Below are 11,403 nucleotides of genomic sequence, written 5' to 3'. Positions count from 1 at the left end.
GCTTCCATAGACCCTTTCTGAAAGCAAGGGTGCTTCTATAGACCCTCTTTCGAAAGAAAGGGTCCTTTTATAGACCTTCTCTGAAAGAAAGGGTACTTCTATAGACCCTTTCTAAAATAAAGGGCGCATCTATAGATCTTTCTGAAAGAAAGGTCGCTTCTATAGATACTTTTTAAAATAAAAGGCGCTTCTATAGACCCTCTTTCGAAAGAAATGTTGCTTCTATAGACCTTTTTTGAAAGAAAGGTTGTTTTTATAGACCATTTCTAAAGGAAAATATGCATCTCTAGACCTTTTTCTGAGGGAAAGGGTGCTTCTATAGACCATTTTTTTAAATAAAAGGCTCTTCTATAGATCCTTTTTTTGAAATAAAAGGTGTTTCTATGACCCTTTCTGAAAGAAAAGTTGCTTCTATAGACTCTTTCTTAATGAAATGGTGCTTCTATAGACACTTTCTTAATGAAAGGGTGCTTCCATAGAACCATTCTGGAAGAAAGGGTGCTTCTATAGACCTTTTCTGAAAGAAAGGGTGCTTCTATAGACCTTTTCTGAAAGAGAGGGTGCTTCTATAGCCCCTTTCTGAAAGAAATGGTGCTTCCATAGAACCTTTGCGAAAGAAAGGGTGCTTCTATAGACCCTTTCTAAAAGAAAGAGGGCTTTTATAGACCATTTATGAAAGAAATTGACCCTTTTTTAAATAAAGGGCGCTCCTATAGACCCTCTTTCGAAAGAAATGGTGCTTCTATAGACTTTTTTGAAAGAAAGGGTGTTTTTTTTAGACCATTTCTAATGCAAAAGAAAGGTGTAAAAGGTGTTTCTATAGACCCTTTCTGAAAGAAAAGTTGCTTCTATAGACTCTTTCTTAATGAAAGGGTGCTTCTATAGACACTTTCTTAATGAAAGGGTGCTTCCATAGAACCGTTCTGGAAGAAAGGGTGCTTCTATAGACCTTTTCTGAAAGAGAGGGTGCTTCTATAGCCCCTTTCTGAAAGAAATGGTGCTTCGATAGAACCTTTGCGAAAGAAAGGGTGCTTCTATAGACCCTTTCTAAAAGAAAGAGGGCTTTTATAGACCATTTATGAAAGAAATTGTGCTTCTATAGACCCTTTTTTAAATAAAGGGCGCTCCTATAGACCCTCTTTCAAAAGAAATGGTGTTTTTTTAGACCATTTCTAATGCAAAAGAAAGGTGTAAAAGGTGTTTTTTTAGACCATTTCTAATGCAAAAGAAAGGTGTAAAAGGTGTTTCTATAGACCCTTTCTGAAAGAAAAGTTGCTTCTATAGACTCTTTCTTAATGAAAGGGTGCTTCCATAGAACCGTTCTGGAAGAAAGGGTGCTTCTATAGACCTTTTCTGAAAAAAAGGGTGCTTCTATAGACCTTTTCTGAAAGAGAGGGTGCTTCTATAGCCCCTTTCTGAAAGAAATGGTGCTTCCATAGAACCTTCGCGAAAGAAAGGGTGCTTCTATAGACCCTTTCTAAAAGAAAGAGGGCTTTTATAGACCATTTATGAAAGAAATTGTGCTTCTATAGACCCTTTTTTAAATAAAGGGCGCTCCTATAGACCCTCTTTCGACAGAAATGGTGCTTCTATAGACTTTTTTGAAAGAAAGGGTGTTTTTTTAGACCATTTCTAATGCAAAAGATGCATCTTTAGACCTTTTTCTGAGAGAAAGGGTGCTTCTATAGATCCTTTCTGGAAGAAGGGGGTTTCTATAGACCCTTTCTCAAAAAAATGGTGATTCTATGTAATTTTTTGAAAGAAAGGGTGCTTCCATAGACCCTTTTTGAAAGAAAGGGAGCTTCTTTAGACCCTTTGTGAAAGAAAGGGTGCTTTTATAGACCCTGCTGAGATTGCAAAACCCCAACCTCACTACTTCGGGCTGGACTGTAATAAGTCTAGCACCCTGTAACGAGGATGGTGGTTTGGTTGCAAGAGTGTCGGTAGACCCCCCTGGGGAGTTATATCTTAGAGAACGTGAGGGAAAACTGAATTTCGTTTCAGGATGGGTTCGGTTTCGACTGAGTCCACCCCACGAAACTCAGTAAGAATAGGGAAGCGGAAAGGGCTGCGCATCTTGCAGATTAATCTGCATCATTGCAAAGCTGCCGTCGCTGAACTACTCTTGTCCCTCACGACCTCTGAAGTGGACATTGTCTTAGTCCAGGAGCCTTATATCTATAAGAATAAGGTTTCTGGACTAAGTAATGCCAATTTCGACATCTTCGCCGCGTCCGAATGGGACAAGGTGAGGACTTGTATAGTAGGCAAAAAGAGCTTAAATCTAATCTTTCTATCTAATTACAGCAACGGTGACATGTGCACGGTTAGGCTGGAGCATGATACGGGGATGGCCACGCTGCTGTCGTCCGTATACAGGCCCCGGACCCACCAAAACTGGATGTCCGACGGTTGCTCGGCGATATGATGGATACCTGCAACGTGATCCTGGGATGCGACGCAAACGCTCACCATTTCCAATGGGGCAGCAAGGATACCAACAAAAGGGGTGAGTCTATATTCGATTTTATTTTATCATATAATTTACGAATATGTAACAGGGGTAATGATCCAACCTTCAAATTTAGGGATAGGGAGGAGGTCATCGACCTAACCCTCTCTAATCTAGATGACTCCGTCCTAAGGAATTGGAGGGTATCTAAAGAATGTTCCTTCTCGGATCATATGAAGATATCCTTTGATGTCTTTTTGGGCGGATGTCGCCAAATTCCTTATAGGAATCCGCGAAGAACAAACTGGGATAAGTACACGGAACCAACGAGTTCTCAACTGGCTCTTAATATTAATGTAGAAACAGTTGAGGATCTTAATGGGACCGTAAAAAATCTTACAGACGTTCTTCTCCGTTGCCATAAGGAATCCTGTCCACTAACCTATCCTGGGAAGAAATTTCAGCCTGTGTGGTGGAACAAGGAACTTGGCGAGCTTAGAAAAACCACCAGGCGACTGTATAACAGGGCGCATGAGACTAAACTCGACATTGATTGGGACTCCTACAAGGTGAGTTTCAATAAATACAAGAGTGAGATCAAGCGAGCTAAGAAAAATCTTGGGTTAATTTCTGTGAGTCAGTAGAAGGAGTCAACGATGCAGCTAGCTTTCGAAGGTTACTTTCCAAGGACCCTAAATCCATCGGAAGTATCAAGAAGCAAGATGGTGCGTGGACAGACTCTGCTACCGAGACTCTTAACCTCTTGGCAGAGACCCACTTCCCAGGCTGTAAGGATTCGGACACCGTCAATAATGAATGTGACGACCTCCAAATTCAAGAGCCTATGGATTCGGATCTCATTGATAAGGTGGTTAACAGAAAAAAGATTAAATGGGCTGTCAACACTTTTAAGCCATATAAGTCACCTGGAGCGGATGGTATAACGCCGGGGATGCTTCAATTTGCATCGCCACGTTTATATCAAATCCTGGAGGAGATCTATAGGGCGTGTTTGACTCTCTCATATGTACCGGGTCTGTGGAGAGAGGTAAAAATTACTTACATTCCCAAAGCGGGGAAAACCTAGTCACTCTGCACCAAAGGACTACAGACCCATCAATTTATCATCCTTTCTCCTTAAGACTCTCGAAAGACTGATCGATCGGGAGATAAGGAGCCATGTAGACACCGCCTCTATAAGCAACTCACAACACGCCTATATTAAAAGCAAGTCTGTGGAGTCTGCCTTGCATCAGGTGGTTGGCTTCATTGAAAGGAATATGAAAACTCAAACTTTACCTTAGCGGCCTTTCTGGACATAGAAGGAGCTTTTAACAACGTAGAACTTGAGTCCATAAAACTCTCACTTAAGAAGATTAACACACCTGAACCTCTAACTTGCTGGATAAATAATATGCTAGAAAGCAGAATTATAAACTCCAGCATTGGGGAGACAAAAATTAGGAAAACAGTAACTAGAGGCACCCCCCAAAGAGGGGTGCTCTCACCGTTACTGTGGCTACTTGTTATAAACAATATTTTGACTGATCTGGACAATCAAGGTATAAAAGTTGTTGCCTATGCGGACGACGTTGTACTACTGATTTCCGGTAAGTTTCCGTCAACCATTTCGGAGCTTATGCAAGGAGCATTATCGACGCTGTCGCGCTGGGCTAAGGCCAATGGCCTTGGAGTAAACCCAACCAAAACAGAACTGGTAATGTTCACGAGAAAGCGTAAGCTCGGTGTTTTTGTACCACCAACACTGGATGGAGTGCAGCTTCAACTCTCGCCCGAGGCAAAGTACCTTGGCACAATCCTGGACTGTCAATTGCGATGGAACAGGAATGCTGAGGAAAGGGCGAAGAGAGGATTGATTGCACTTTATTCATGTAAGAATTCTATTGGGAAAAGTTGGGGTCTAAATCCATCGATTATACACTGGCTGTATAACACCGTGGTTAGACCCATCTTATCCTATGGTTCTCTTGTTTGGTGGCACTCACTGCGCCAAAAATCGACATCCGGTAGGTTTGATAAGGTACAAAGAGCTGCCTCGATTCTCATAACTGGAGCCACCAGGAGCACACCACAGGCTGCTCTGAACGCAATGCTGAACTTAAAACCATTAAGTCTCAGCATTAAGTGAAGTGAATCAGGCATAAATGTGAACCAACGCGGAAAACTGAGCGACTATATATCACCAGTCCTGAGATTTGACGATATAGACGTCGTTAGACCTAGTAGAGACGACTGGAACCGCAGTAACCCCCCTCTGGACGGTCTGACTTTTTATGCAGACGGTTCCAAGATGGAGGAAGGTATCGGGGCTGGAGTCTACTGCGAAAGGCTATCTCTTGAGTGTTTTCCAGGCTGAAATCTTCGCGATTTCGCAGCGGAATTGATAAAAAGTTTGGATGCATAAATCTTTGAACCGGTGACTATCTTTGTGGATAGTCAAGCGGCTCTTAAAGCCATCAAATCCTGCAACATCAAATCCGATGTCGTCCTTAAGTGTAGATCAGCCTTGGAAACGCTAACTAACGGCTTCCGGCTATGCTGGGTACCAGGACACCGCGACTATTTGGATAATGAAAGAGCAGACGAATTAGCTAGACGAAGATCGCAGCCTACAGATCTAGCTATCGCTGCCTCTATCAAACCACCCATTTGTCATTTCTTTCAAAAAATTGAAACGTTCTCTGACGAAAGAGCCAGTGAATTGTGGCATAATGAACCTAGGTGCATTGTGGCAAGATCCATATGGCCGTCTCTGTCAGTCAAAAGAACGAACTCTCTGTTGAACCTGAGTAAAGCTGAAGTTAGAGTAACGACGGGAGTCATTACTGGACACTGCTATATCAGGGCCCATAGCATCAAATTTGATGAGGATGTTACTGACTACTGCAGACTCTGTGAGGATGACGAGGAGTTAGAGACGATCGAGCACATCCAGCCTTGGCTCGTAGACGGCATAGATTAGTAGGTGTTCACCTTCCACCGTGTCTAACTTTCTACTCAACTGTGGAACCTGCTGTGATCTACAACATCATGAAAAATCTGAAGTGGCTGGGACAGCGCAACCTGAACGCGTAAATTAATTCAACTATTCTGCCTACCATTAACAATAAATATTTTTTCCTCCTATAAAACTATTCCTCCCCTCTTAAACTTTCTTGTAATTTATTTGTTCTTTACCTTTCTAACAACTTCCTCTTTTTATTTCTTCCCCCTATCCTCTCTTTTCCATCTCCTCTTTTCTTGCAGCTTTTTTCTACTGGATGATCACAATAGACCGGAAGGTCTCCGAGTGACGCAGTCACAAGTAAGTGGCTGCACATCCCCTAACCTAACCTAGACCCTTTCTGAAAGACAGGGTGCTTCTATAGACCTTTTCTGAGAGAAAGGGTGCTTCTATAGACCTTTTCTGAGAGAAAGGGTGCTTCTATAGACCCTTTCTGAAAGAAAGGGTGCTTCTAAAGACCTAGGGATAGGTAAGACGACTTTCAATTAATCGATTAATCGACTTTTTACAGTCAAAAGTCTAAAAATCGTAGTCGACTTTTGTCTGGAGGGAAATCGCATAATCGATTACTTGTTGACTTGACGCTTTTACATTTTTGGCGGTTTTACATTTTCAAAAGAAAACTCAGAAATCGACGAATAGTCGATTATAATCGATTTTCTGCGGTTATGAAAAAGTCGAAAGTCTAGTTTGAAGACAACTGCAATAATCGCCAGACCGAAAAATCACATTTCTAGATTTAGACCAAAATCGAAAAGTCGAAAAATCGATTATTGCTTTCCATTACCTATCCCTATAAAGACCCTTTCTGAGAGAAATGGTGCTTCTATAGACGCTTTGTGAAAGAAAGGGTGCTTCTAAAGACCCTTTGTGAAAGAAAGGGTGCTTCTATAGACCCTTTCTGAAAGCAAAGGTGCTTCTTAGACCCTTTCTGAAAGAAAGGATGCTCCCATAAACCCTTTCTGAATGAAAGGATGCTCCTATAAACCCTTTCTGAATGAAAGGATGCTTCGATGGACCTTTTCTGAAAGAAAGGCCGCTTCTGTAGATCCTTTCTGAAAGAAAGAGTGCCTCTGGAAAAAGGGTGCTTCTATAGACGCTTTCTGAAAGAAAGGGTGCTTCTATAGACCCTTTCTGAAAGAGAGGGTGCTTCTATAGACCCTTTCTGAAGGAGAGGGTGCTTCTATAGACCCTTTCTGAAAGAGAGGGTGCTTCTATAGACCCTTTCTGAAAGAGAGGGTGCTTCTATAGACCCTTTCTGAAAGAGAGGGTGCTTCTATAGACCCTTTCTGAAAGAGAGGGTGCTTCTATAGACCCTTTCTGAAAGAGAGGGTGCTTCTATATACCGTTGCTGAAAGAAAGGGTACAATTGTAGACCCTTTCTGAAAGAAAAGGTGATTCCATAGACCCGTTCTGAAAGAAAGGGTGCTTCAACAGACCCTTTTTCAAAGGGAGCTTCTATAGACCCTTTGTGAAAGAAAGGGTGCTTCTATAGACTCTTTCTGAAAGAAAGGGGTGCTTCCATAGACCCTTTCTGAAAGAAGGAGGTGCTTCAATAGACCCTTTCTAACAGAAAAGGGTGCTTCAACAGACCCTTTTTGTGAAAGAAGGGGTGCCTTCTGTAGTCCTTTGATGACATTTGTATGAAAGTGTAATACATTTCGTCGTTACCAGACTACCTATGAAATGGAAATTTAAAATTAAGAAAATAATTATTTTATTTTTAAAACACTTGGCAGCAAAGCACACTCTCACACACATCACTTCTCCTATCACTGTGGCGCCTCTGACTACAGCAGAGATATATCATATTTTTTCCTCATCTCAAAAATATTGTCTTCGCAGTTGGAGATGCTGCAAACACAAAATTGGAAAAATTCGAATCAGTCTTCTCGTGTGCGTTCTTCAAACAACTTCTGTCTGTGGTCTTTGGCGGTGCGCGGATTTCAAGTAAAGGAAAAAAGTAAAGTAAAGAAATAAAATTGAATAAAAATAATAATTATCACACAATTGGACAACGACGATTCCTCTCGAAAGGTTGATGCCTTTGAAAAAAGAAAGATGATCATATTTCTATATATGTGCATAAATAGTGTTCATTATAACTAACAAAAGCCAGACAAGAGTTGCTTTTTGGTGATGATGATAATACAACAGCTATTTAGTGGCTGATAAGTGATAATAAGTAAAGGAACAAAAAATAAGAAAAATAAAAACCAACAAGTGTTTGTGTCTGAATAAAAATATGAAATATAAAAAGATGAATATTGTGTCTTATCAATAAATATATTGAAAAAAACGATGTGATTTCAATTTTAAATTCTATTAATTCTAGAATAAAATACAAAACTACCAACACCGCACACACATCAATCATTTTGTTTTCTATAGTGTTGAAAATTGCTTGTCTTGTCTTCATCTTCTGTCCGTTTTCTTTTTTAGTTTTTTAATTAAAATGCTGCTGGCTAAACGTTCAGCCGGACTATTCTATTTTTGCCTAATCGCACTGATTTGTGTGACATATGTCAATGGTTGCACTCGTGCTCCAACACATTTGCCTCATGGAAGGCGCACACGCGGCGACAATGGTTACCGACTAATTGTAGCTGATGGCCCCAATGGATATGTGCCCGGAAAAGCCTACAACAGTAAGTACATGAATATGTTTATTGTTTTGTGACCATAAAATTTATGTTTGGATGTACATGGAGCGAAAACAAAAACTGTTGCCCCACTCACTTAAATTGTTGGCGTGGGAGTAGTAAATATGTTGTTGCAATATTACATCGCGGCGCTCACACACACAGACACATCATAAAAATGTCTATGGCCATTAATTAACAGCTAGAGACCATGTTTCATGTCTCAAGTTTAGTGTCAGCATTTAAAAATTAGAACGAAAAAATATTGCGAAAAGTTTGGCTTTTTTTGAAAAATTAACCTACGGAGACGAAATGATCGGTGGTTCTTGCCTACAGCTAAATACTCTAAATACTCTCAGCATATGAATGTATAAATAAACAATAACAGAAGTGGTGGACCTGGATATCCTATGAACAAATCCCTAATAAATAGAATTTTGTGTGCGTTGTACCCTGGTAGTATTTTTTTTTTTTTTTTTTGCTTTTGGATTATTATGTGAGGAACTTGCCCAAGAAAATAATTTTATGGTTGCAATTAGGACTAACTTCTATGACAATTTTAAAACGATCGTCGAGCAGCCCTTATACTGCACTTAAGCGCAAAATTGTAACTATTTCGAGGGAGATAGCGGAAGTAGATTTCCGATATAGTAAATTTTCGAACTTAAGTGTGAGAAAAATATTACAATGGCAAAAATTGGACCAATGTCATTCACTTCTTTCGAAAGTTATCGTACCCAGTGGACATTTCAGTTTGTCAGGAAACATGGGTTTGCCAACGAAAAACATTATACTGCTGTAAAAAGGACCACAAGGAGTAACTTCGGTAAAAAAAGGTTAAACTTTTTTAAGGGATAATCTGGAAACATAGAGCCAGCAGTTAATGTGTCTCAACCATATACTTCAACTCTGCGCCGCAACCCAAGAAGAGACGTAAATACAGATCCTCCTACGTACGAAGAGGTAATTATAACCCTGAAGTCACTCAAAAATGGCAAGGCAGCTGGTCCGGACAACATACCGTCGGAACTACTTCGGTATGGGCAGAACCCATCGCGCAAGCTATTACCCCAATTATTAGTGACGTGTGGGAGACAAATGTCTTTCCCAAAGAGTGGAAGAATGGTACTATAGTAACTATCCCAAAAAAAGGTGATCTCAACGAGTGCAAAAATTGGCGAGGAATTACATCAGCAAAGTAATGGCTCAACTTCTGCTTCAGCGTATATCTCCTGTGCTCGATTCGATTTTACGGCAGGAACAGGCGGGTTTTCGCCCTGGTCGATCGTGTGCAGATCATATCAACTTCCTACGTATAATTATCGAACAGTCCGCTGAATTCAATTCACCGTTGTATCTCTTGTTCGTGGATTTTGAGCGAGCCTTTGATACCGTCTACCGAGATACCTATGTGAAACGCAGTTATAAACAAAGGCATCCCTCTTAAAATTGTAACCCTGATCAAAGAACTTTATAGAGACGCCGAAATATCTGTCCGTTTCAACGGCAAAGAAAGCCTACCCTTCTCAACCTGCAAGGGCGTAAAACAGGGCTGCCTCTTATCTCCCACGCTTTTTCTCATACTCTTAGATTCTGTTTTAGAAGCAACAAACGCCGAGGCTCCCTATGGAATTCGCTGGAATGTAAACGGGTTTCTTGGCGACATAGACTAAGCAGATGACATCTGCTTTTTCGCTCACAACTTCGACCACATCCAAAGTCGGTCTAAAAATAAACACTAAAAAGACCAAGCTTATGAGAATAGGCTCAACATGTCAAACCCAACTCACAATAAACGGGCATACCATTGAAGACGTAGAGCACTTTTGTTACTTGGGAAGCAAAATTACTAAAGACGGCGGATCAAAAGCAGACATCAGCGACCGGATAAATAAGGCAAGAAATGCTTTCCGTTCGCTCAACAAATTCTGGAGATGTAACGCCATATCAACCTCAACAAAAACCAGGATATTTAACAGCAGCGTAAAATCTATTCTACTGTACGACTTGGAGTTTCAGGCAAGCGACGATTCGGAAACTTCAAGTGTTTATCAACCGCTGCCTACGGCAAATTCTGAGAATCTTCTGGCCGAACAAAATATCAAATTCAGAACTACTGCTCCGAACTAATTGTAGCCCTGTTGAAATAGAAATCCGCAGGAGAAAATGGGTCTGGTTAGGCCATATCTTACGCAGGCCACACAGTGACATTGCCAGAACCGCGCTAGACTGAAATCCGCAAGGACAACGAAAAAGAGGACGTCCAAGAAACACCTGGATTCGCTGTACCAAAAAAGAACTTGAGTCAGTCCATATAACCTGGGGTCAAGCAAAATACCTGGCCAACGATAGAACACGATGGAGAGAGCTTGTCGATGCCCTATGTTCAACCTGAACTTTTTACATCTGTTTTGTATTTATGTAATTAATGAACTTATATTATGTAAGACATACAGATATAAATAAAGGACATATATAGACTTGCTCACGATAATTTTGTCGTTGTAATTCGATATTTCGATAGTTCGATTTTTTCATTCACGAGTAAATACTTGATCGAATCAAATGTCGTAATTAGGCCCCTGGCTTTTTAACTGCAGTTAGGCTTTGAACGTTTGGAAGAAAATTCACGATGTGCAAAGTTTCGGCCAAAGTTCCGATACTCAATTCGTAAATTATCTTGTTCATCGGTCATCTTAGTTGTTGCCGATATAGTTCTGTAGAGCTATGGGGTTATCATATCATGAAGTGTGAACTTGCACCTCAAAAAAATGTACCTTTTTAATGGAACACGCTAGGACGACCTGTTGGATAGCCCTAAACTGTATTTTTGGGGAACAAGTCAAGGCGCGACTTGCGTTTTTTTTTTTTTTTTAATTTTAATTACCTATATGTATAGGAAGTATGGACTTCCCCCAAATAAAAAATATATTTTTGTGTTCGGGACAAAACCCCCATGTGTGATAAAAATTTCCAAGAAATCGCAGCGCCGCGCCTAAACCCTACTTAGCCCAAATATTGACAAATAGGCGGCCTTTTGGCGGGGGATTAAAGACTTTATCTTCTTATAAATTGTAGGTTTGTTCCAATAGCCGGCCTTCTGGTGGGGATTTAGGAATTGCCGGGCTACGAAATTTTTTTAAACTTTAAAGGCCTATATCTTAGGAAGTATGGACTTCCCATAGGTAAAATATATATATAAATTTCAGAAGAATCGGAAGGTCGCACGTAATGCCGCCGATCCGAGAGAGGTCGTAAACTGCGCTTTTGCGAAAAATTTTGAA

At 40.6% G+C, this 11,403-nt stretch overlaps 1 protein-coding gene across 3 annotated transcripts in view; it reads left to right on the top strand.

Annotated features, from left to right (window-relative positions):
- Positions 1-7,205: 7,205 nt before the first annotated feature.
- The window catches only part of fat-spondin (extracellular matrix protein f-spondin), a 52,156-nt gene continuing 47,958 nt past the window's right edge, over positions 7,206-11,403 (top strand). Inside the window, exons 1-2 of one of the 3 annotated variants that reach the window (XM_073990277.1) lie at positions 7,206-7,440; positions 7,920-8,125. In XM_073990277.1, the coding sequence (XP_073846378.1) occupies positions 7,933-8,125 (193 nt within the window). In that variant the 5' untranslated portion in view covers positions 7,206-7,440; positions 7,920-7,932. Of the gene's footprint in view, positions 7,663-7,919; positions 8,126-11,403 lie in introns of all 3 variants that reach the window. The other 2 variants (XM_073990278.1, XM_073990279.1) reach the window with 2 other exon arrangements.

The sequence above is a fragment of the Musca autumnalis genome, unplaced genomic scaffold, assembly GCF_047663935.1.
Source record: "Musca autumnalis isolate F117 unplaced genomic scaffold, ASM4766393v1 scaffold_5, whole genome shotgun sequence".
Taxonomy (NCBI): domain Eukaryota; kingdom Metazoa; phylum Arthropoda; class Insecta; order Diptera; family Muscidae; genus Musca; species Musca autumnalis.
The sequence above is the reverse complement of the archived record's forward strand: the minus strand, read 5'-3'. Positions and strand labels throughout refer to the sequence as shown.